Source organism: Serinus canaria, chromosome 1A (assembly GCF_022539315.1).
Source record: "Serinus canaria isolate serCan28SL12 chromosome 1A, serCan2020, whole genome shotgun sequence".
Taxonomy (NCBI): Eukaryota; Metazoa; Chordata; class Aves; order Passeriformes; family Fringillidae; genus Serinus; species Serinus canaria.
Genome location: NC_066314.1, coordinates 9,167,181 through 9,193,375, shown reverse-complemented (window position 1 = coordinate 9,193,375; position 26,195 = coordinate 9,167,181). Strand labels below are relative to the sequence as shown.

At 34.5% G+C, this 26,195-nt stretch overlaps 1 protein-coding gene across 1 annotated transcript in view; it reads right to left on the bottom strand.

The window, feature by feature from the left end:
* The window catches only part of PCLO (piccolo presynaptic cytomatrix protein), a 318,033-nt gene that overhangs the window by 171,491 nt on the left and 120,347 nt on the right, over nucleotides 1-26,195 (bottom strand). Inside the window, exons 4-5 of the mRNA XM_018910330.3 lie at nucleotides 5,742-6,168; nucleotides 4,951-5,666 (exon numbers count right to left, since the gene is read on the bottom strand). Coding sequence (XP_018765875.2) covers nucleotides 4,951-5,666; nucleotides 5,742-6,168 — 1,143 coding nt within the window. The remainder of the gene's footprint in view (nucleotides 1-4,950; nucleotides 5,667-5,741; nucleotides 6,169-26,195) is intronic.

The window sequence follows — 26,195 nt, the reverse complement described above, 5'->3', positions numbered from 1 at the left end:
ATTTTTGTTAGGGATCTCAATAATAGAAGTAGGTTGTATTTATTAGTTTTGCTAATCTAAGTCAGTGATTTCTGAAGTAGAGCAAACTATTTATTTAAAGGTTTAATTTATGAACTTCATTGGTAACATAATTTTTTAAAAAGTAGTTTAAAATACTGTGGAATAAATATACTAGAAAAATTATCATGAATGTTAATTATAATTTTATTTACACTCAAGTTGCTATCAACTACAAGTATTTTCAAAGTTTATTCACACTAGATTTACATTTAGGGTCAAAACATCAAAATTCAAATATTCTTTATAGTCAGTCATATTACTTTTTATAATCAATCAGGTTTAGATTTAATTTACATTTAATATGTTATGTGTTTTTGCTTTTAGACATATCACTTTGAACATAATCCTACTTTCAAACACTAATATTTATATCAGTATTAAAGTATTTATACTATTATTAAAGTGTATAATAATTAATACTTTAATAATTAATCATCATTCACCGGAGTGATTTATTAAATGGTTTGCAAAATCAGATACTGCATTGAATATAAACTACATTTGTTCTTATCAACATATAACCAATACTGCAAATTCAAATATCTGATGTCACAGCAAAATCCATTGCAAATAAAAATCCAGTGTGAAAACAAACATTTCCAAGGACTTCTTGAATGATAAGGCTGTGATTAATATATAAATATGGAGAAACCTGCAGTACTTACAACAACTTTGGAAAGGCATCACCATTTGAAGCCTAAAGCTCTCAGTATTCTGAAGAATCTAGTCTGGAATATTCTCTAGCCCTTAAGGACAGAATTATTTATGGTCTTTAGAAAAAGTCAGCAATAAAGCAAAATTTAAAAATTCAGGTTTTGTATATTATATTTATATTTTTTCCCCTTTATTAAAGAAGTTCTTAAGGGAAATTTATTTGGCTATGTTTCAAAAATATATATATCATTAAAATTAAATTCTTTTTCTATCTATAAATAGCACGCTCCACACTAAAACCTCACCTGGCATTTTACTGTTATTTTTTCATTTATCCAGTATGTTCATACTTATGAAGACATAGCCAACAAAACTCATTATGATCAATTTAGATGAGCTACTGAAAAATACAAACACTGCTCAAGCTCAGAAGGTTTCCCTGGAGCTGAGGGACAGAATGCATCCACCTAGTGAAAGTGAACCTCTGAGATCTTGGTTCTCCAAGATGATGTGATAATGCTGAGCAGAGACAGAAGGCATCGACTGAACAGTTAAGCACAGAAAAAGGTGGAGAACAACTGGCCATGGAACAGCTTCAGCCATTCTCCCTGCAGCTGAGCCCAGTGTCTAATTCCTGCTGTGACCAAACCAGAGGAGATGGCAGCTGTTGCCCACCCTGGTGTTGAACTTCAGTAAATGACATAAATGACTGCTATGAATCCCAGGAAACTGAATGTGAGAAAGTCTGCTGCTGGTACAGTAAGGAGAAGAAAAAGATCTACATTAAGGACAGACTTCATGTCTCACTAGAAATAAAAGGGATGAGCAAAATCTAACTTTCTTCTTAAGGTTACCAAAATATGAATATATTTTCTAACGTTTTTGTTTGTATCATTGCCTGCATCATGGTACATGCAAAAATTATCCTGCATATCATGTTTTGAGATCAATATGCATGTAATTTACAATAAGCAATACTTAAAAGAAAAGCCTTTGGGCTTTTATTCCCTATTTTGTGTAGTCTGAGACTTAGGATATTGTCACTAGCTACATCTGTTCTTAAAGGACAGCTAACTAATTTTCTGTGGTGTTGGCCATGCCATCCACAAGAACAGCAACATTGTTGAACTTGCAAACATATCATAAACATAAGATTTTTAAATGAATGATAAAATATTGCCAAAACAATGTTTATAAGGATCATATAAATATATGTATGTATTCCACAACTCTTTGAGACTGAAAAAAATTCATTTAAATAAAAAATACTTTTTTTTCCCTTTGTAAATTAGGAAATACTTTGGTACATGTCATAGTACTGGACTTTTCTGAATATTTCAATTGTGTTTCCTCTGATTTTGCCTACTGTGAGTTTTTAATACTGGACAAATTTAGCTTTAAAACAAACATTGATGAGAGAAATTTCTTGAGAAATGAGGAAGAAGGAGACTTAAAAAAGCTGCAGTTTGAAGACTACTTTAAAAACAGCAAAAGCAGCCTCTTTAACTAACATTAAAAATGATCTAATTTCAACTATATTTGTGCTATTCCAGTGGCATTTCTGTGATGCCAGAGTCAATTCATTATACAACTGTTTTGTATTAGAAGTTTCAGCTTTATAAATATTATTTGTTTGTACTCTTCCTCACTTTTAATATTCTTATTTGAAAATATAAAGTTTATGGTTCAAAAAACATCTGGATGTGGTACTTGTGGACATGTTTTAGTGGTGAAGGTGGCAGTGCTGAGCTAATGGCTGGGCTTCACCAAGAAAAAAAAAGGCTTTATGATTTCTTAAATCACACTCTGAGACTCAAGTATTTTAAAATGGTTCAATATTGAAGTCTCTTTTTTTTCTTGTTTAAAGGATACTAGATCTCTAAATTCAGTTGATGTCCGTGGTTTGTCCTGAACCTGAACGGAGCCTACAAAAAGGGTAGAGTGAGAATAATTACAAGAGCGTGGACAGGATAAGGCAAAATGGCTTCACACTTACTGAGGGCAAATTTAGATTAGATATTAAGCAGGAATTCCTTATTATGAAGCTGGTGAATCACTGGCACAGGTTGCCCAGAGAAGATGGAGATGTCCCATTGTCCCATCCAAGGAAGTGCACAAGACCAGGTCGGATGGGGCTTTGAGCCACCAGGTCCAGTGGAAGGTGTCCCTGCCCATGGCAGAGGGGTTGGAATGAGATGAACATTAAGGTCCTTTCCAATACAAACCATGACATGATTCTATGATTTCCCATGGATTATTCTACTGTTTGTACTGAATCAGAATTTTAGTCTTTTCGTGGCTTCAGGGACTTATTGCTGCCTTTTGGGTTTTTTTAAGTGAAAAACAGGATAGCAAAAATTCCTTATCTGCTATTGGAAAGCTAGAAGAATTAGAAACTACCATTTCCACAGAATTGAATATAAAATGACAGTAGTTTGTCAAGTGCAGAAAGGTTTTCCCTTGCATCCCTAATTAAAAATATACCTAGCTGAAATCCTCCATATGATTCTTCCCTGACATACATGTAAATTATATTCTTCAATGTGTACATGTTGTCTTTTAACTAGTGAAATGGAAACAATATGTGATATCTAAATTGGCATCACCTCTTCCACTTTATCACACGCTCTCTTGGGAAGAGCTGTGTCTAGCAGTGTTTGATGAACAGCACAGACAACACTGAAAAACTTCAATAAAGAAAAATTAAAAATAAATCAGAGGTAATTTTACTAAGCACAAGCTACGTGAGAAATCTTCTTTATTTTTAATACTGAACAATTTGAAAGAGGATATTCCCAGATCTCCTTTTTGTTTGGTCCAAAAGGTAGGATTTCTGGCTATGTTACTCAAAGCATAATTCAGGGATTCCCTCAGTACAATCATACACCATAACTCTTGATATGGTCAAAAGCACTAAACATAACATGTGATAGGAGGTTTATTTCAGACAGGAGACTTGGTTCATAAAAATAGTATTTTCCAAAGCAAAATTTCTGAATTAGAATATTTTTCTGTCCATATATTTTAATTCCTACCAGGAAATACATAAAACAAAATCAACAAAAATTCTTGGCCTTTTTGACTAGGATTATTTAAAAACATAATTCTTGCAAAGTTTAAACACTTTCCTTTAGCCTACTCCTACCCTCGTGGCTGCATTTCTCTTCACAGACAAAAGCAAGGCACAGCTTCCCAAAGATATTTTCTGGGAATCACAGTGAGGAATCTCAGAGAAAGAAAAAAAATTCTTAACTCATTATCTGCTCCTCTTGTTGTGCTCATGTGGAATGTATTCTGGAGATTGTTTACCTGAGGTGACCAATTGTATCCACATGTGTGTGTTGGGACTGTCCGGAGACAGTCATGAGATTTGGTTGAGTTGAGTGCTTGTGCAGTTTCAGTTTAGATGTATTGTAAAATAGTATAGAGTAATACAGTACAATAAAGTAATTAATTTTTCTTCTGATATCAATGGAGTCAGATGCATCATTTCTTCCCTTCGGCAGGGTTACCCTGAGTTTACAATATACCCTCATAACCTACTACTCTCATAACATAGTAATCAGCACTTAATTTGCAGTGCTGATACTAAACCCCTTAACTTTTCATTTCTCAACAAATTGTGCATGCTATTTTCTTCAGCTGATAACGTGACTTGAAGACAGACCTCTAGTACATGCTATCATAAACTCACTCATTCCTTTCACTTGAGAGCCCACAAGTACCCTACCTGAATGTACTTGTCTGTATGAGATAAACCAATTAAATAGTAAAAAGATTTCATACTTTCATGTACCATGTTCAGGCATCACAAAGTATTCTAAAATTTATATTATATTTTGTTATTGCAAAGCACTGTACATGTTACTATCTTAGATTATTCCCTTTTGGGATTGAGAACTGTGAAAACACTCCAATTTCAACAATTAATATTTGAGGTCTGAAGATTCAAGAGATCAAGGTAAATAAATCTGAAATATTGGGAAAATTACTGTACAGGAGCTTTGCCTTACTTTCAAATGCTTAACTGCTTGAGACTTAAAATCAGACAAGTAACCTTGAAATGTTCATGTAGAGCTAGGACTAACTAGTGAAACTTTCACTCAATGTCAGTAATTGATTTTATCATTTAGAATCATTTTGTAAAGAGAATAACCGTAAAACAGGAAGGAGAGGGTCTGTAAGGATCAGATTCTAATGTGGAGAGAGGGAAGTGGGAGGCAGAAAAACACTTACTAGTTTTTCTCGCACTGCTTCCACGTGGTCGGCTCCTGACGAAGGTGCTGTTTGAACAGGAATTTCTGCTTCCTGAGCTTTTTCAGCTTTCAAAACCTCTTGTGAAATCCCAGTTGTCAAATCCTCTTTTTTAACATCTTCTTGCTCCTTAGCCTGAAGTCCCTTGTAAGGTGCTTCAACTTCTGCTTTCTCTTCAGCAACATGGTCTTTAATTTCAGCTGTAATTTCTTCCTTTTTGTCTTCTGTATGAGGTGTGCTCTTTTCTGGGAGCACAGTTTCTTTATCTTCTTCCAAAGTGCTTAGGGGTGTCTTTTGGTCTGCAGTTGTTGCAGAAATTTTATCTGCTGAAGGTGTCTTAGAGAGTTTCCCTCGCTGAAGTTTTGTTTCTTCTTTTTGACCTTCCTCTTGGATTTTATCCACCGATGAAGTTTTCTTAATTTTTTCATGTTGAAGTTTTATATCTTTCTGAATTCCATGTTGGATTTTATCAACTGAAGCTGCCTTTGGCAATTTTACCTCCTGAAGTTTTGTTTCTTCCCTCTGAGCTGCAGGTTGGATTTTGTCAGCTGACAGTGCCTTTGCCATTTTCATCTGTTGGAGTTTTGGATCTTCTTTCTGAATTCCCTGTAAAATTTTGTCAGCTGAGGGTACCTTTGCCAATTTTGCCTCTTGGAGTTTTATGTCTTCCTTCTGAACTCTCTGCAAAATTTTATCAGCTGAGGATGTTTTTGCCAGCTTTGCTTCTTGAAGTTTTCCATCCTCCTTCTGAACTTCCTGCAAAACTCTGTCATAGGAGGCTGTCTTTGTCAATTTTGTTTGCTGAATCCTTGGGTCTTCCTTTTGAGAAGCATGCTGGATTTTATCAGCTGAGGGTGTCTTGACAAGTTTTCCCTGTTTAGCTTTTGCATCTTCCTTTTGAATTCCTTGCTGGATTTTATCAGCTGACAATGTTTTCTCCAATCTCCCCTGCTGAAGTTTTGGAGCTTCCTTCTGAATGCCTGGTTCTTCTTTTGGCTTTGCTGCTGCTGGAGTGGGCGGTGTGGAAGTCTTCTGAGGGGAATGGGAGACAGCAGGCACAGGCCGTTTCTGAGGAGGAGCAGGTGGTTTGGATGTTGGTTGTGAAGGGCCTGTTTTCAGAAGTGGCACCTTGCCCATATCTCCAAGTTGTCCTGACATTGCCCTTTGGGTCTGGCAGTTCAAGCACAGCCATTCCTGTACCTGTGATACAACAAACGTAGGAAGTTACTTATCTGAAAAAGTAAAAGTGAAATCATACAGTGTTTTCAGCTGATACAGTTGAATTCTTTCAATCTGAATGCTATGCACACTGCTAAGTTATTTATTTTATTTCCTGTTCTTGCAGGAAGCTCCATAGCACCATCCCAGAAATGGAGCATATCAGGTTCCAGAAAGCCAAGATGAACAAATATAAAGAGGCATGGTGATAACTAACAGCAACAACCTTTTTCCAAAGTATTGATGACCTATATGTGCAAAGTTTGCTGACATATTTCTAACATATATTTCTTTCTAAAGCCTCTATAACCTATCAATAGATCCCTATAATTTTGCTAGCCTGAGGAAAAGGGACCCAACTGGCACTCATGGCTGTGTTTCTCTCAGGAAATCCTCTCTTGAGGTTGGTATAGGTATCTGTATAAATCCTGTAACTCAACCGAAGATCACCTCTCTGCTCACTTTACTGCTGCACACTGGCTCCTTGTACTCTTCTTCCCAAAAAAATCAGGAAAAGGACAAGTGCTTCTATCTGTGCAAAAGGTCTGCTTGCCAGTTGCCTAGCTACTACATGAGAGGAGTAATCACACTGTTTCCAGTGGGATTTAGTTCATCACTCCTTTAAAATAGCAAAAGAAAATTTTAAGCACAAAAAGGCACTGAAAGGAAAGAAAAAACAGTCTCTTCTGGATACTAGAATAGCTAATGAAGGTTTATTTCACTAGTGCAATATAAGCTTCACTGGTGGATAAGTGATGTATAATGTGCAATAAAATCTGCATTTAAAAACAGCTGATCAGCAATTTTTATAAGTGACATATAAATTACAAGAAACACAGATGATATGACAAAAATCTTAATTAAGAACAGCTCAAATGGGCTAGTTTTATGGGAATGCAACTAAAGAGAGGCCATATAAAATTTTGGTTGAGGCACAAGCAAAGCAAGAATATATGCATTATCATTCAGGTCATCAAAAATTGTCTTGTGTGTTTATTATTCTTCTTTTATAGAAATGACCAAACTAGTGAACATCCTGGTAATTGACACAAAAACATTTAATAAAAGTACCTGATAATATTGTCCCAATAAATGCAATTTATCAGCTGAATCAGTAGTCTCCCCTAACTCTTACTATATCTTTTGCAAATCCAAACTGAATGTGCCTCTGTATCAGACTATTAATTATAATTTAGGCTTCAATTATTTTCTGTTGAGAAAAGCAGTAAACATGATCCTCCAGGATCTATTTTTTTCCTCCCTAGGAGTCAAAGTATTCCAACTACACATCATTTGTTGAGGAAGCACTAATTAAGAAATACTTTTTTTTTTTTATGAATGTGCAAAATATTTTTCTTGTAAATATTTCTTTTAGATGAGGTTATCTGGAATTCTTAGCACAGTTTCCTCTCTCTTCCTAGAAAACAGTATTGGAAGCCATACATATGTTGTGTACTGTCTTTCATAAACTGAAAATAGAAGCAATGCTCCAGGAAACAAATCTGCCCCACAGAAAATCATTATATTATTATTAGAAGCCTGAAATGGACTAAAAATGCTAGATACCATTTAGCATAAAATGACTACTGAAAAACAGATCAAATTTCATAGTAGCTTTGATTGTTTTCTCATAAAGTTTGTGAAAAGCAATATAAAAAATTTGGCAAAATAATTATCATAGTTTTTTTTTTTTTAATTTATTGGAGGGTTGAATATATTTTAAACCCAAAAAAAGGGGGTAGATTTTGTTTTATCCATTCAGCCTGAAAAATGCTCATTTCCCAATGTAAGCAGAAATAATGTCATTATTATTTGTGCTAATATAGCTTAAGTCAGCACAGGGCATGAGAATAATACTACTTAAACCTATTGAGCTTTTCAGAATCTAGCCTTAGCCATCTTTATTTACATAAAAACATAATGAGGTGGCTTCTGCCATGAAATAATTCATAGTTTAAAAAATTACTGCTATGTAGGTATTCTTTATAAACATGTTAATTTATACTTTAAATTCACATGTTCTTTTTGCAGTCCCATTGTTTGCCTATTTTATTTTTATTTTTTTATATGCAGTTCTAGGGTCTCTATGTTTCTTTTCTATTTACATTTGGGGTACATCTACACTTGGCCCTCCTCCTATCTCTGCTGTTGATGCAGATTCCATCTCGTACCTCCCAGCTGCAGCCTGCTCACTGCTCATACACTTGCTCCTTCTCAGAGTCATCATCACTTCCCTTTCCCTCATTTAAATCCTTCACAGACTCAGTTCTCTGTACGCCTATAAGAACTTCAGCACCTTTAGTACCAGTATTAATTGTTTAGTTACCCAGTCACCTTTCCACTGCTGGCTGTCTCTATTTAGTGTCTTTTCCCTGGAGTAAGTTTCTGCAAATCAAAGACTATGCTTTGTGCTGAGCATATGGTAGAACTCTTAAAAAGGAAAATAATGAAAACTAACATGAAGAAAGGAATTTGTTGATTAGCTGATTGGCAAAATGCACTAACACTTATCAAAAGATGGAACTCCCAGATTTGCTTCTCTGCCATAATGATGGATGTGATAGTAGGGAAATAACCTGGAATTGTCCAGACATCCAGTGATTCAATGAACCTTGTCATTGTCATCGTGGACTTCTTCCATATCTGCATCTATTTACAACTTTGTTTTTTAGTGCTGCTGTATAAGCACTGCACAAACTAGTCCCAAAGCTATGTGTTTCATATAATGGGTTTTCATTACCATGCGGATATTTGGTCACAAAAGAATGTACAAAAATCATCCTATAGCACCAGGCCTCTAGCTCCTGATTTTCTGTCAGAATGGTTCTCTGTAAAATCAAATTTGGTACCATGAAGTCATATGCCTTAGTCTTAGACTTGTCTTTTCCTCAGTTAACCTCATGCCCGTAATGCAAGCTTTTCCCGAAGGCTATCTCTTCAGTTAGCCTGTCAACCCAAATTTATTAGGACTTGGGAAATGGACATCATCTTCTTTTAGCAGTCTTCACTAGCTAAATCTTCTTAGTTCTTTACAGAATTCTTCACACCCTTTGGTCCCTGAATTGGCCATAGACATTATGATTGGCACCAGAAGTGATACAAGTGCTTTAGTACCCTGAATCCACTGCTCTCTCCCTGGTTTCAGCAGCCCTTACAACTCAATATTGCAGGGCAGAACAAAATAGCTCTGTCACAATGTTCTCCTCACACAGTTTTGCAATAAACAAATGTCATTATGAAAAGGGCACACGTCCAACATTCATTGTGAATGTCTGTTTTTCAGTCATCAGGCAAGAGCTCTGCCCTGCTTGCTACAGAATGGGCCATTCTGCAAACTGAAAGGGTGAAGGAAGCTTTCAAAGGCTCAGCTCAGAGTTTCAGGTGTCTGATTCAAGGCCTAGGCTGGTACAGCACAGCTGAGAGTCCTCATCTCAATTTTATTGAGAAAAAGGCTGCTGAGTTGGTATTTTAGAGAAAACCAGGTGATAAAAGAAGACTAAAAGAAAAAAAAAAAAGAGTAAAACCACATATTGTCACAGGGAGAACAATTCAGAAATAAATGTACTAACATGGAGGTACAAAGCCAAAAGGAAAATACAGAGAAGTAGATGGTAACAACCCAGCAAGTGCAAAGGCTGGCTGGTATGTTCCAAGGAGGTGGAGAAGTTGCTGCTTGCTGACCTGACTGGTGACTGTCTGGCCAGCAGACACTCTCCAGAGGCCTCACTGAGGTGGTCAATATGTTAATATTAACAACTCCCTACTGGTATTTATCTGCTGTGTGTATTCATCCACAAATTGCTCTGTACTCCTCAAGGCTGTGCATCGTGCATCCTCCTTGCTGTGTTGCTCTGCCTGTGGTAGACACTGCTTGAACAAAATGCAGAGAGGGAAGGCTACATTCCCATCTAGAATGGGAATGCTGGCCTCAGCAGTTCTTTGGGATGTGTGATCTACAAATTCAAATCCCACACAAACTGAGGACTTAGATCTCCTTCCTCTAGAAGAAACATTCAAATTGCTAGATCTACATATTAAAAAGTTACCACCTATGTCACATAGATTGATAGAGAAACATAAATATTCAGAGCACGACCACAAAGACTGTAGAACCGGCAGAAGAAAAAAATACAAAAATAAAATACTAAAATCTCACATTTTCTCTATCCAAACAGTGTTATTCAGGCAGGAGTAACTGTCTAAATGAAGCCAGTTTGGCAGAGACAGGGTCCACAGTGAAGCCTCTATAGCATCCAGAATTAGAAAAAATGCAGATAGGTTTTCACAGATATAGTGTCTGTGGAGGTCACAGGCAGTTTTCCAGGCTCATTCTCCTGAATTTACACATCAATTTTGTCTAAAATGTCACTGAGGAACTCAAACTTTTTTTTGGATTCCACCCCAAGTAGAGAAATGATGTGCAAACAAATGCTTAGTCAGATGGCTGATTTTTGGAGAAAAGGTTAGAAAAATGTGGCTAATTTAACCTAGGGAAATGAATCTCACAAATATGACTTATATGGGAGGAAAGGTATATTGGCTGCAAACCAAATGGATATTATTGGTCTGCGGACAAATTTAGCTTTAAAATTAGAACACCTTCCTTGCCAGTAGTGATTTGAAGTTTGGAGTATGATACAATAGGAGTGTCGTACTGAGAAACACAGTTAATTTCAACATATGATGTGACTGCCAACAAAATCACTCAATGATTCATGAAATCCTACCAGTTTTAAAAACTGCATTTCTGCAATAGTAATCATGAGCAGAATGCATTATATCATTAACATTACATAGATTCACAGAATTTAGCTGACTTAAAGCATCAAGGTGTCTTTTAGCCACTAAAGAGAGATCATAGAAAACCCCCAAAACTGGTTCAGATTAATTTAAAGCATCACATTAAAAATAACCCTGCAAAAATCCCTGCAGAATAAAGAATGCTGTCAACAGGAGGAGTAAGGAATTACCCTTTCAATTTAAGAATGTGGTCTTTTATTTGCAAAAGTTGCAACCAAGATAAAATTGTTTTCTGAACAATGCAAAAGAAAATACCATCTTTTATCTTTTTCTCAAATAAAGGGTTTCAGTGTGATTGAGGAAGACTAATTTATCTCAGCCTATCATTATTGTTACTAATTGATATGTTTAGTTGTATGTCATTACAACTATGAAATAAAATAAATTCTTTTCAATGATCTCTTTTTCTTCCACACCAAGTGTAAATACTGCTCCTTAATCAAAAAGTGTTGTGACTGCTGAATATTTCACTGTTATGTACAGATGAAATACAGAAAATGATAACACAAAGATAACCTACTTCTTCAAGTGAGGAGAATTCTGAAAAGTACATACCCTTACCTTACTTCAAGATACATCCCAGCACCTTTAGAAAAAGCTCAAGTTTGGTGTTTTTACAGCAACTGCTCTGTTGTATGGGAATTTTTATTTTAGCAATTAAATTTAATAGATAATGGGATTTTTATGTGTATAGTGTCTGTGTAAACTTTAATTTCCCTTAGTTATTTTGCTGAAATCCCTTAGAGGCTTAGAATTATGCTGTCAATGCACAAAAATGTATCCCTAGTGTATATATACACCATCACAGATGCAAATGAACCAAAACTGTGGAAAAATAACTTTTCTATTGAGGAGGGGCTATCATCACTCTATTTGTTTTCACTCTGCATCTAACTGCACTGTGATATGTTTGTTGCTTTTTTCATGCATCATTATAACAAGATGACCAAAAGCCCTCCTTTGTATTGCCAGGCTTAGCTGTAGGGCTGCTGCCCCAAAACACAGGCATGATCCTTCTTCCTCAGTCTGACACAGAGAAATTCCATCAAGCACTTTACTACCCCTGGTGACTACTTCTTCTCTTAGCATGGCAAAACCAACCCCAGTGAAAAAGAAAACAATAAAGTGGATATGGACATCATTCAAAGCCCAACCTTTTTTTAATAAAACATTTTTAAACAGATTTTTTTAAATATAACATTTAGGATACTTTTGAATATTGACTTCTACAATGAAGTGCACATGAAAATCAGCTTTCTCTCCTCACATGTCAATGACTATACAATTGTCTTATTAAGCAGTCTTCTAATCTACAAAGTCCACCTTAGAGGAGCTTCTGGATTATTTTTGGTTTCTCATTTAATTCACTTAAGCCATTGCAGATAGCTAATTTACTGTCAGGATAAGAAGATAATAGTTACATTCATAAACATATTTCAGTGTATAGCTGACAACCAGAGTCAGATAAAAATTGTTCAGTGGCATTCTCTTTCACAGGTTCTTCTAAGGAAATTCCCAACTAGATGACTAAAACAATTTCTGTTTGCTTGCATATGTGACAAATGACCACACAGTTGTGCATTAATGAATGTGCATGTGACCTCTCTCAGTGCTATTCTTAACTTGCTCTGATAGAACTGTAGTTCTTAAAGATTTCTGTAGATTCTATAGACAAAGAAATCCAAGGTTGTGTTAGTGTTTGAAGTCATAACTTCATGGCAAAAGTACAGTTTTATTAAATAGTTATTTTATAAACCAGTTTAGTCAGAGCTTTAAAAATGTTTGGCTATTGTAATCCTTCTTGGCTCTATGTAGATGTTAGAAGCCTCACTATGCTCCTTTGTACCCTTTATCACAACAGTTTCAAAGAATAACTGCTTTCTGTGCCTCCTAGCAGCTGAATCATTATTTCCCACACATTGGTCAGCAGAATACGTGAGTATTTCCATCCCACCATTGCTATTATTTGTTCTAAACTGACAAAATGTCCAGTGTCACAGATGGCACTAAAACAACAAACAACACCATGCCCTGAAGATTCTGTGGTCTATTCAATTCTGTGTTCAATGCTGAACTTTTACAGACAGCATAGAAAAAATTGTTTCTGTTCAAAAACCAGATCTTAGCTATGGAACTAGGTTCCATTGCAAACAGAACTGTCATTTTTATTACATCTCACAATATGTAGTTAGTTGTAAACTACAAAAACAATCTTTATACCTGAACCTTAATGGATCATATATATAAACCCCTTAATCATTCTTTGTAAGAACTTTTTATTTTGGTCATCCCCAAAAGAAATGCAGAGACAACTGATACACATCGTTTCTCTTAGAAGCCAGTTTGTATTTTGCTTGCTCTTGCAAATCAGACTATCCTAAAAATAACATGTGCAGTTCACCCCAAAAATATGCTTTGAAAAAATAAAATTGTCTTCTAAGACAGATTAAAATGTGTGTCTTTTGTCTCCATTTTACCTAATAATGCATTAATTTTTTAATGAATAAGAATCTGTATGCTTCAAGTGAAATGCTAGCAACTGAGATGTAAATACTCACAGGAAAAGGCTGATTTTTATTTTTTTTTTAAGTCCTAGCCCCATCCAGTCTCATCTAACCTAAATTATTAATACTTAACTGAGGACTTAAAGTTATGACCCTGGCTACTCAGATCCACTCAGCAGGGTATGGGACCTTCTCTCCAGATATCAACAGTGTTGGTGGTCTGACTATTGTACCAATTCCTGATGAGGGAGAGAGCCTGCAGCAAACTGTGCTCCACACAGACCTCACTTCAAACACTGAATGTTAGATTTGCTCAGAGCCTGCACTACAGTCCAAAGATAAACCTTTCCTAAAATAGTAGCCTGAAGAAAAGACCCAAATCTGTAATCTGATACTTGAATAAATGGTCTGATATTCAAAATCTCTAAATACCTGAAGACAGTTCCACTGACTCTTTTCCACTTTTCAGTCTGTCTCTTATGTTTGAATCTTTTTAATCAGAATCACAGTGTACATATCTGTTTTATCAGTTATTTTTATTTTGCATGGCTTTATAATTTTGGTTTATTAGCAATGGTTTGCATATAATGTTTGCTTTCAGGGTCATGTGAAAGATGTCTGAATCTTTTAGGTGCCTGAAAAATTAGGGGGACAGGCAAAGAAATGAGCAAACAAAAAAAAAAAAAGGGAGATAATTCATAGCCAAGGAAACACTCTATTCTCAATGAAGAGAACACAGGGGGAAGGAAGGTCCCTTACCTGGCTTTGGAAAATTATACCAAATATTAGCTACAGATGGAGGAAGAAGTTTGCATGTAACCATTTTCTGATCTGCTGGCAGCTGCCATGGCAGTAAAGAGATTAAATAAATAAACAAAGGAAATAGATATGACACCTGTGCAGAATGACCATGGCTTTGTGTGATCTGGTACATGAGAAGCACCCAGGCCTTCCAGAGCTTCTGTAGCTCTTCCCAATGGACATTTCTCCTAAAATGAGGAGGTGAAAACCATACTGACCTCCCTGCCAGGGGCAGTGTGCAGAGATGGCAGAGCGCCACAGCACAGAAACAGGCACTGCCTGCTTTTGCAGCACAGGAGCAGAACAACTCTTTATCAGCAGGTGTGACTGTTTTTACTGATAAGAGGCAAATTCCCAAGCCTTGAGGCAAAGTCTGGAGAAAGGCAAGGGGAGAGATGAGGTGCAAAAGGGTAAAAAAAAAATCTTTTCAGTTTCTTGGCTTCATTCTCCTTTCAGGTTGCTGCTGATCAGCTCTCAGGGAGACAGTGGTGACATGTTTTAAGTGACAAAAATCTTTTCTGCATGTCCTGCTCATTGTTTTGACCTTGCACTTTCCTGCCTACAATTTTTCCTTTGTGCCCCCATATAATAGAAAATATTGGAAAGATTGTCTTAAAAAAGGAATATGCCATTTAGTCAGCAAGAAAATCCTGTCAAAAATTGTAACTCAAAAATGTGAGCATGCTGTGTTCTCCCATAGTTTGGAAAATATGTACAAGAAGAACTAAAAATAAAATCCTTTTCTTGGGAAACTTCAAACCAATGTTCATTGAAAATTCTTAGTATTTTGTTCAGAAACAGGAGTGTAATCTCTTTAAAACTATTACATACTGTGATGGTAGAGTATGACTTAAAGCTTATGTTTTCTTGGTGTTTAATGTGCAAATAAATCCTATATACTCCAGAAATCACAGATAATAAGCTCGAGTTTACTTTCAAGAGACACCGTAAAATTATGCAAACAAAATACCAAACAATCTAAAGCCATGTAAATCTGCCCAAAACAAAAGTATGGCTAACTTTCAATATAAATATTAAATATAAAAGGAAAATACAGTTCTTAACTGCTAGGAAAAAAACTAAACAACACAACAACAAAAACAAAACAAAAACGACAAAACAAAACAAAAACCCAGAATAAAAAACCTGTGAAATCTGGGGATTTATTTTTCTGTCTCATTAGTATCAATAAATCTGTCACAGCTCCTTGGAAGTAAGGGCAAGGCCCCAAAATATTCAACTATAGTTGGAGTACTCCTTTTCCAAATGGGCTTCCAATGCAAGTAATAGACACATTATGTTTGAAAATTATTTGTTTTATCCTTCTAAAAATATTTTTGTCTTAGGTCTCAAAATATATACAGTATTACAAAGTGGGAGAAAAAGCCCTACACAGACAGTGAAAAATGAAGTGCTTCCAAAATTACCTCCTAGAATTCCTTAGATGCACTTTCACTTCTTTTTGTTGTTTTCAGAAGGAAAAAGAATCCTCTCAAATCAACCAGTCACCTCAGGGCTAGTACTAATTACACAATTCCTTATGTAGTTAGTTAACTGATTCAGAATTTCTCCTTGATGAGAGGAGGATCCCTCCATACATCTTCAAAAATATTTCAGGGAAAGGGCAAATCCATGGGTGTTCACTCATATATGCATGAGTGATACACAGACAGACATCCACACACTTGCAGAGGTATGCAGCACACAGGAAGCCAAACAAACTTTTATACATAGAGTTTTGTGTCCAGAAGGGGCCATTGTTCTCAGTAGATTTGATTCTTTAATGCCCAAATCCTTCCAGTTTCACAGAGAGCTTTCTATTCTCAACATTTCAGCATTTCTTAGAAAGATAACCAAATTTATGGGGGGAACTTCTCTAGCTTCAAGATTATTGTTCCAATAATTTCTCTATACATTGAATTTTTTACATGTTGGCTCTTAGATGGCATAAAAATACAAAAAAAAAAAAAAAAGCTAGAGAAGATGTGAATTTTAATTATACTCATGTTTTAAAGAATCATATTAAAACATTAAAAATATAATCTCTAAAAGAATTCATTCAAGACTAAGATGGATGTGATACAAGCTCAGCACCTTCCCACACCCTGTAACTGTAAATGGGAGTGATACTCACAGTCCCTTTTGGCAAAAAAAGTATCACAGTTCCTTTGTCATGAAAATGGCTTGTGGTTTAAGCTACATAACACTCTACAACAATAATGCTAAAAAAATAATAAATATGGCTCTGCTGTGAAATAACACATTTGCTATTTGAATTTTTTTATTCTTCTTATTGTTATTATTATTAATATTACTACTATACCTAATGTAGTTATACCTAATAATTTTGTACCTTATGTCATGCTGAACAAACCTGATTCTTGTGGTTAATATTTGTATCATTCTTACTACAATGACAGCAGAAACTGTACAGAATCTTAACTTTTATCTTGAAAGCATAGCCTGTCTTGAACAATGTTTTAAAGGGGTATTTGATTCTCAAGTTTCCTTAATAAAACTTTTAGATAAATTGAAAATTGTTGAAGAGTTTTAGAAATACTCTTAAATATATTGAGTTCTAAAGTTAACTGCTGTTTTTACTCTGTCATTTCAGAAACACACAGTTCTCTTTCTTTACTTCTTAACCCAAAATATTAACATCTGTCATAAAAACAAATAAAAATTTTCGTTCTCCAAACCTTGGACTGAATTCTATATTTTCATCCCTTATTAAAAACTCAGAATGGTAAAAATTAACCCTTAACATCAATAACAAACAAACAAATAAGAGCAAAATTTGTGTGAAGTTTTATGTTTTCAAATGTGTTGCTGTTATTCAAAATAGACTGATCTTATTTTCTCATTAAAAGTCAATTTTCAGGTCTTAACCAAATTTGAAGCATTTGTCCAATCCTTGAAAGACCCTTTTAAAGAACCTGTTTATATCATAAATAACATGATCTAATCCTCAGCCTTCCAAGATAAGTGATACTAATGTCAGCTTCTAATTAATTTAATTGTATGTTCTCTTATAAGTCAAGGACAAACATCTGGAGATAAATATGACCCAGAAGTCAACTCAGCTCTCAGTGGTTTGATGAAAAGTGAAAAGTAAAAAACCCAAAAAATCACAAAATGAAAAAAAAAATTCCCAAAAAACCCACCCCAAACCCCAAAACTTTCTGTTTCTCTTTGTTCTCTGGGCCATGAAAGCCCTCACATGCCCAATGGGATCCTGATGATTAAAGTGAAATAAGGGTCTCACCCAGGCAGCACCTCCACTTTTCTGTGTAACAATCCTCAGCAAAAATGTTACAACCACTTTTATTGTTCATTTATTCCTCTTCACAGACAGACCCACAGCTCTCTGCTACTTAAATGCTCTCCACTCACCTCAGGATACTCCTATAAGGAATGGTCCTAAACCAATGAAATAGCATTAAAAAAAAACAAACAAAAAAACCCAAAAACCACAAAGCAAAAAACTACAACAGCCTTTTGGTTTTGTGGTACCTGAAAAATTTAGCTACTTCACTCTCACCTTAGTTCATAATTTATAAAACTAGGATATTATTTGGGTTCTTTTTTCTTCTAAAGAAATATATCTTTAAAATGGAAACTTAATCACAGTTTTATTAAACTATATAGCTTAAATTAGGAATTTGCATTTACATTCTATTTTTAATAATATATATCATGTAAGTCATTTAAAAAAAAGAACAAACTTTTAGTAAAATATGCATCTGCCTGAGTAAAAACAAAAAACAAAAAAACACAAAACAATTGTACTGTAATTTGATAGTAATTTTAAATAACCTCAGAAAGAAGGAGCTTTTGTCAAAGTGGGTTATGGAGAGCTGCAGATATAAAATCATGAAGAGTGTATTACAGAGATCATCACTGTAGATGTATGGCCCAGAGAATTCAAATTGCATCCTAAAACACATCAGAAATTCTCATATCTGCATTATAGTCCATGTAATCAATTCCCAAGCTTTTGACACCAGAATAATATGCAGTCTGCTTGTAAAATGAACCATTTATGGAGCTCTTTTAAAAAAACATATCTAGGCAATGAAGTGGAAAGTTCACATCTGTCTTCAAGGGCAGATCTGGAAACAGTTTCCAGTGTGCAGAAGTGATTTTTCTTGTACATCAAAGCAGTTAAAATTATGTCCTGCAATCATCTGCATTTAATATAAACCTGGTACTTCAGAAATAATATTTTTTCTTTAAAGATGGAACTTGGATGCAATCATTTTAATTATTCTGCAAAAACAACTAAGCAGACTTCTTTTCCAAAAAATCTTGAGTTTCTACTGCTATGTTTTCAGATATGATGTAGTATAAATTTAAAATTGTGTAAAAGACATTTAATTGCAACTGAAAAGTGTTTCTATTGTGCTGGTATCTGCAAAAAAAAAAAAAAAAAAAAAAAAGCAAATACTAACTCAGCTGACTGTTCATTCCATAGTGATGTTTGGAAAGTGAAATCATACAAAAATGCCTACCTAGATTCATAAAATTTCCCATCTAAAGAGATCTTATTGTTTGTTGAACATTTTCCTCTGTAACCAATCCGACAGATTAATTTTATTTTGCCTCATTCATTTACTAAGATTTTGCTTCAATCTCCCTGATTAACTTTATTCGCACTTAGAAAAAACATTATCATTCAGTGCTTCATTAGCTACTTCTCCATCATAGTTAAAAATGTACATTAGAGCTATAATGTATTATAGTAAGTGTGTAGGTCACTCAGATAGTACCAGCTCTTTTCAGTTCTCTTCTTCTAATAGAGCATTTGCTCAATCAATTCTTCATGGGACATTGCATCTTACAGAAGTAATTTGTAGATGGTGCATAATATTGCTAAAACATTCCTTAGAAATGACTTACAGGAATACCATTGCTGTCAATAATCATTAATGAATTTAATTGACAATGTTGATCATGGAAGTAGGAAAACAAAGCCATATCTGCAACAAAATTGAGTGTTTAATGACATGGGTTTATCTAGCAAATTGCAGAATAAACTGTGCTGAACACATGAAGACAGAGAAGAAGTAAGCCTGGTTTTGTCTGGTTTTACATAAAAGCACTCCCTGAATTAAATCAACAAACCACATGAATGAACTAATTAAAAAAGCAGATAGACAAATAAAAGTAGGAAATGGTTTAAAAGTTTAACAAAACCTTGAAAAATAACCAGCAAAAGTCAATAATTACAAAAGTTGTGGGAAGCAGACTGTACAACAGGGCAAGGCCTGCCAGGACAAATGCTCACAAACCGGCATCAATCAGCTCCTCCAGCTGCTGGAGGAAAAAGCACAGCAAAACCCATAGGACTCAGGGGCTACAAGTTTACAAAACACACATTTTACTCCTATTCCATCAATAATGATCCTTCTCAGAAAACAAAACCCAGTTGTTTAATAAAGAGGAAATTACTGCTGCTCTATTCATCATGGTTTGGTAACCACGTTGTGTTATATAACAGAAGCAAGTATGCTAAAAACACACTTAAATAAAAATGCTTCTCTGTAGGACTGGCTAATCTGCCTTTAGAGCTTCCTCTCTAAAGCATGATGAACTCTCTAGAAAGCTGTATGTTTGCTGGTTTGATTTGAAAAACCTGTCATTGTTTATCTATTGTAAAAGGATTCCATCTGCAAATGCAGGGCTTGAAAAATTATCGCAGAATCATGGGAGCCCAAATATAATTTTTAAGAGCTTATTTTTAATATGAATCTGCTTTAATCAACGTGTCAGAAACTGAAAACTTTTTGTCAAAAGGACTATCAGAACATATATGCTTGATGAAGTCTTTTGTGCCACCAATTAGGAAATTACCTCACCAAGTTTCCAGAATTTCTGGAGATCAAAAAATATACTCAGTCTTAATAAAAAAAACAATAACTAGATAAAAGACATAAATGAAGTTCTAGAAGTTATTAAAAGTCATATTAAACATAGTGCAGTGCTTCAGACTCAAGCTACTTTTCTTAGAGCCCACTCAAGAATGTGAATGCTGTTTATATTTGCTGCCCCAAACCACCCACAACTCTCCTCAAGCTGACCCAGATCAATTCTACTTGGTTTCAACTCTTCATGCTTAGCTGGAAAGTGTCAGAATCTTACATATTTTTACAATGATGAAAGGCATTAAATATTTCTATAATGTCTTGTGAAAAAAACTGCATGACCACATTACATTATTATAATCTGTGCATATTTTTAATGAGTCACTTAGAAACAGCTAAGGGAACAAAAAAACCATTGTAGAATGAGCAGACTAAAAGATCCTGAAAAATGTCATTTGAGGGCTAAAGTTCACATTTTAGGAAGCTCAGAGAAGTGGTACCTATTTTGTGCTACTTTCTGTTCTCATTACAGCTTGATGATTTTCACAAAAGAAAATTGTTTGTGATATTTTTTGTTCTCATTACAATCTATGTGACAAGAAGGCATTATGAATTTGCCATTTTCTACCCCTTTTACAATTTTTTACAGGAATAAATAGTATTGGCATTCATGGTTGACAGTTTATCACTCTGAGCACAGATCCACTAGATAGGGAAGCAGTATCTGATTTTAATCTCGCTTTTATCTGGTGAGATTGACAAATGAGATTTACATGTCCTCTGTAAAACTTTGCCAATTTATGCAAATGTCATGTCAGATGTAAGTAAACATGAGGCTAATCTACAGAGTTCAGATGCAAAAAAACCACAGCAATTCTGGTGCCACAACAGGTGAGGTGCAAATATTTACATTTAAATATTATATAAATATTTTTAAATATTTATCACTTTTTTTTAGCTTTTCTGTCTAATCTAGGCTGTTTATTATAAGATCAGTTTCTAGAGACCTGTGTTATGTTTTCTAAAATATTATTCCTTTTTCAGACTCCACCATTCTTCTTTATGTCTTACACAGATGCTGACAAGTTGCATTTAGATAGTTTGCTCATTTCAGGATGTCAGAGTCCTGCTCAAACTTAAATTCACAATGTTCATGAGAAAAAGATCCATTACAGCATTCTGTGGAATAGTCAAAATGTACCTGGAGAATTTATGATTTATCTTAGACAGTTTAGTGAACCAGACACAAGCCCAGCAACTGATGTTTGGTTTAGTGTCTGTATTTCCTTTTGCTCCTTGCTCATGTTAACTTTGAAGAAATTAAATTTTTGTTTTGTAGAAAAGGAAATGTCCCAAAAGTTTGATGATAAATGTTATAAACTCCTGCTTTCTATGGTATTCCAGAAAAATGGCAGAAAAAAATGTATAAATCATTTCTCATCTATGAATAGGACTCCTTCTAAGGCCTTTTTAAAATTCTACACAGGGATCATGTGGCCATTATGAATATGAAGATTATAGAAAGAACTTTCACAAACTCCAGTTAGCTTTCTAAAAATGTTGGGATACAATTATTATTTCACCCCCTTAAAAGATTTCTGGACGATAAACACTCTCCAGTCTTGATGTAATAAAGAGCATTTGTTGACTGTGCAGTACACATCTAGAAGAGATGCACAGTGGTGACTGTTGTAACTTTCAAAAACTGTTAATGTGCTTCAATGCACATCAATAATTGCCTTTGGGAAAAAAAAAAAAAACAAACTAATAAATCCCTACAGGTAACCTGAAGTTATGTATTTCCAATGAAACAATTATGAACTGTTAAAGATTCCTTGTGATTTAAGGGAAATCTGTTAAAGTTGATCCTAAACAGATGACTTAAAATTAAGATTTAAAATGTTTGTAAGGTAATCAAGTTTTTTTCCTGTGTAGAACATGTGGAAAAAAAAAAAAAGATTATTTGAACTGCAGAAGGATTAATTATTCCTTGAATATAACAGACTTTAACTAAAGGTAATAAAATCTGTTCAGCCCACAGTAGCTAAAGAGAATATTTGACATGCTTTGTGTGGGGATATGTATGTTTGTTTACCTGCAAATTTAAAGTTTCTAAGTGTGTAGTCTAGTAGTATTCACCACCCAACATTGACAGAATAATGCAATATTTTAATTTAATACCTGGACTCACCATAATCTCAATTGGAATCAACTCAATTTTATAAATAGTTAATTTGGCAGATCACACTTTAGTACTTAAAAAAAAAGATGATGGAAAAAAAAATTGAAAGTGCTAGAAGAGCAACTTTTGAAGGCTGCTCAGCCTCTCCTCTGTAAAATACAAAAAAGAACAAAGAAGCCCAGAACTGTAAATCTGTCTCCCTTTCTTCAAGTGTACAAACACCATCTGAGATAAAGGGAACAGATGTCAGTGGGACATTCATCTCACCTGTCTTGAAATACCTGACAATACACCTGAGCTGGCTACAACTAACTTTACAGGGCATGAAAGAAGCATGCTTCTCACAAACACAAGTCTTATTATCTGTCTTAAAATTGAATACAACACAAGCCTAACACATTTTAAGAGAGAAAATTAGATGTTAAATCTGTACCCTGCTTAGCCATAACAGCATTTCCACTCAAGGTACAGGCTGTGCTGTTTTGGGCCATCAGTCTCCAAAATGGGCAGGGCCCCATGGCCACATCCTAAAACAAATGGGTCGATGTTTGTTCTCTAAAACTGAGTTCAAGTGGCACAGCAGAGCTGAAAGTCTCTAAGTCTTTGCTAGCCCTTTCCCCTAAAAGCAATTTAGCCCAAACCAGAATGACTCCACCCAGACTGGCTGTGGTACTCTTCTGCAAGTTATAATGCAAATTATGACCACCAACTGACCTGTATTATTTTAAGTTGTTGTGTGCTGAAAACATTCCAGGAAACATGCTGATCAACAGTACAAGCAGTTTCAGTGTATAACTTGTTCCACAACTCATAATTAGTTTACTAATAGTTAATATTGCTTATGGTCTCATTATATCTATTGTGTTGGACAAGAAAATAATTTCAATATGGCAGTAAGACTTTTTTTTTTCACTATTCCATTAAATATTTCAATGTATTCAGGAGAAATTTATGTTTTAAGAGAGACTAGAGGGAATTGTTATATCTGATCAGCTTAAGAATTGTAGCTGAAAATAAAAACAGATTCTTACTTCTAAGAATCGAGTTTAAATCTGAATGAACACTGAATGAATTCACTCATCTTTACTTTGATACAAAGTAATGATAATCTCTAAAATAGCACAGCATAGATTATTTGCATTACAGATAAGCTTTTAAAAGAGTGTAGTTTGGTCATTACTACAATTTGCAAATTGGTACATAATAGCAAATTCTTCTACTTCCATGTTGTTCAGTCCTGTTTAATTCTGCAATTTACTCTTATGAACAACTTTTTGCAATGAATTACAATTTAATTTTATATCTATGACAGCTATTCCATGATTTTCTGACTCCATTTTCATGCAAGAGCTGTAAGTGATAATTTTTATTAGGTTCATTATTTTAAATTCCTCTACTGAAAAGAATATTGCAATTGGCTCTTATTATGATAACCTCTATTTGAAATCAAGATTCAGATTTTCTGGACATAATCTGTCTCTAGCATATGTAAATTTAAACCACATTCAGAAATATAAGAATTATGAGAGAAGTACCAAATATAAAAGGCAAACCATGTTGCTTAGTTTAGCTCTCTAATAGATGATTGATTAGAAGAAATTCTATACATAACTTGCACAATCAGAGTTTATATTAGAAATTCTGCTGTTCAGGGAAAAAAAAAACAAACAAACCATACCAATCAGCCAATCTTCCTCTCCCATCTATCCAACAAACAAACAAATCCAAGAAAGCCCACAACTACAACGAACCCACAATGAAGAAAAATAAAGATGATAACCTGGAATACCTGCCTGAATAAATATACAAGAGGTAGAGGAAATCTTCAGTAATACCTACATATAATTTGGAAACTTTTGACTATAAACAGTGAAAAATCCAATAAAAAGTGATTAAACACTTTACAGTGTCAATTACTGTACATGAGAGCCTAAAAGCAGGGGGATAATGTGGAGCTGAACAAGTAAATCAAGATTTTCTGAATTTCCTATTACAGATATTCTTTTTAATTTATTTTTCCATTTTTGATTGATTTATTTTACTATCTTAAATTATCTTGAAAAATTAAGGCAAACAATATTTTAGAATCTCTTTTTCAGAAGCATTCATATATTACTGCAAGTCCATGAGCCTTCAACCCCAGAACATATCTGTGGCATAGGCCATTTCTCTAGATGGAAATTTTATTTTATTTTTATTCATTCTTCTAGGATAGCAACCTTCTTGACAACATGCTGTTTTGTCAGGTTAGCCATGGCTCATTGAAATGAAGTTCACTGAGAAGTTCAGAGGTCACTGAAGAGCAGAGAGTCAAACATGTATTTTTTTAACTGAATTCATTCTGACTGAAGGTAGAATTCAAATCAGCTTTACAAGTATACTCAGACACACAGGCATCAGCTTGTATTTTATGTGGCTTTACAAGAAATATAACTATGGTCATAAGTCATACTTCAAAAATAAATAAAAAACCTATAGTATAAATGGCCAAATTTACTGTTCTACCTTATTGTGTTCCCTTGTAGGGTATACATTTTAGAGTCTATCACTGCTTTTTTTCTAAATAGAACAATAAATGCTGAAAACATTTGAATATTTGCCTTTGTTAATCTGTCTGCAAACAACAGTGTGAATGTACAATTCCCATTACAAATCAGAGATAAACCAGCATGTTCTTATAGCAAAAACCCTCTGAATCCAGTAACACTCAGAGCATTCATAATCTAAGGTGTATCAGGATGAATAGAAAGTGTGATTAGGCATCTTTGAAAACAGTTTGCACAGTGCATGGTGTCTTACTGAGAGAGTACACTGAGGTTTTTTGCCTGACAAGACACAAAATGCAATTTCCCAGTAATTCATAGGAACAGAATGCTTAGCTTCAACAGGAAACAATTCCAAAGAAATAACTAGATTCTAGGAAGAGATTAAGGTTTAGAATCTCCTTTGTTATTGCTCAGACAAGTTAAAGTTTTGCTTTTTATTTTACACCTATAGAAAATGATTGTCAGGAGCAGGATTTCACTGTTTTAGCCATCTGCTGATATGCTTTTAATGAAGCCTGACAGAGTCATTCACACATATTTCTTGCTGTTGAGACAGGGTCAGAGGAAAGCACTTCAGACTACAGAAATTTCTTGTTCACTTCTGCAAGAGGTAAATTAAATCTGAGGTTTCTTTGAGGTACACCAGGACTGGAATCACTGCTCTGTTCATGGAGATGCACAGGGTTTGAGCCACCCTGTGACACCCACCTGACTCATTGAAGTGTTATATAATAAAATGTTTACTCAATGACATGAACAGTATTCTAAATGGGTAAAAAAAAGGAATATGATCAAAGTGTCTCTAGTTCCTATGGTCTGAAAGAGACAAAGTCTGTGTGATACATTTTTAATAAAAAATTCTGTCATCACTTGCTATAAAGGATCAATAAATGACTACATATGATTGCAGCCTTAGATATCAAAGAGCTGAGATTTTTGAATATAAATAGAAAATTTAAACTAATTTTTACAATATTGTGAAACATATATGAAAATTATAATCCTTTAAACAATTAAAATAATCTACCCCAAACTTTGTGGAAATTTGAAGAACAAACCTTCACTTGAATCAGGTCGAGATTAAAGATGAAATTGTCTCTTCTAAAGCATTCCAGAATATCTAACCTGGGAATATTTTGTAAAAGTCTAGAGATTAAAGTACTAAAGGTTTCTTGCCCAATTTCAAATGAATCTATCTCCAATGTTTTTGTCATGTCTAAAGTTTGAAATATTTTTTTTTCCCCATGAAGAAATTTTTATAATTACTGCCCAACCGTAATCCTACTTTCTTGTTTAGCCAGCATTCAGAAAA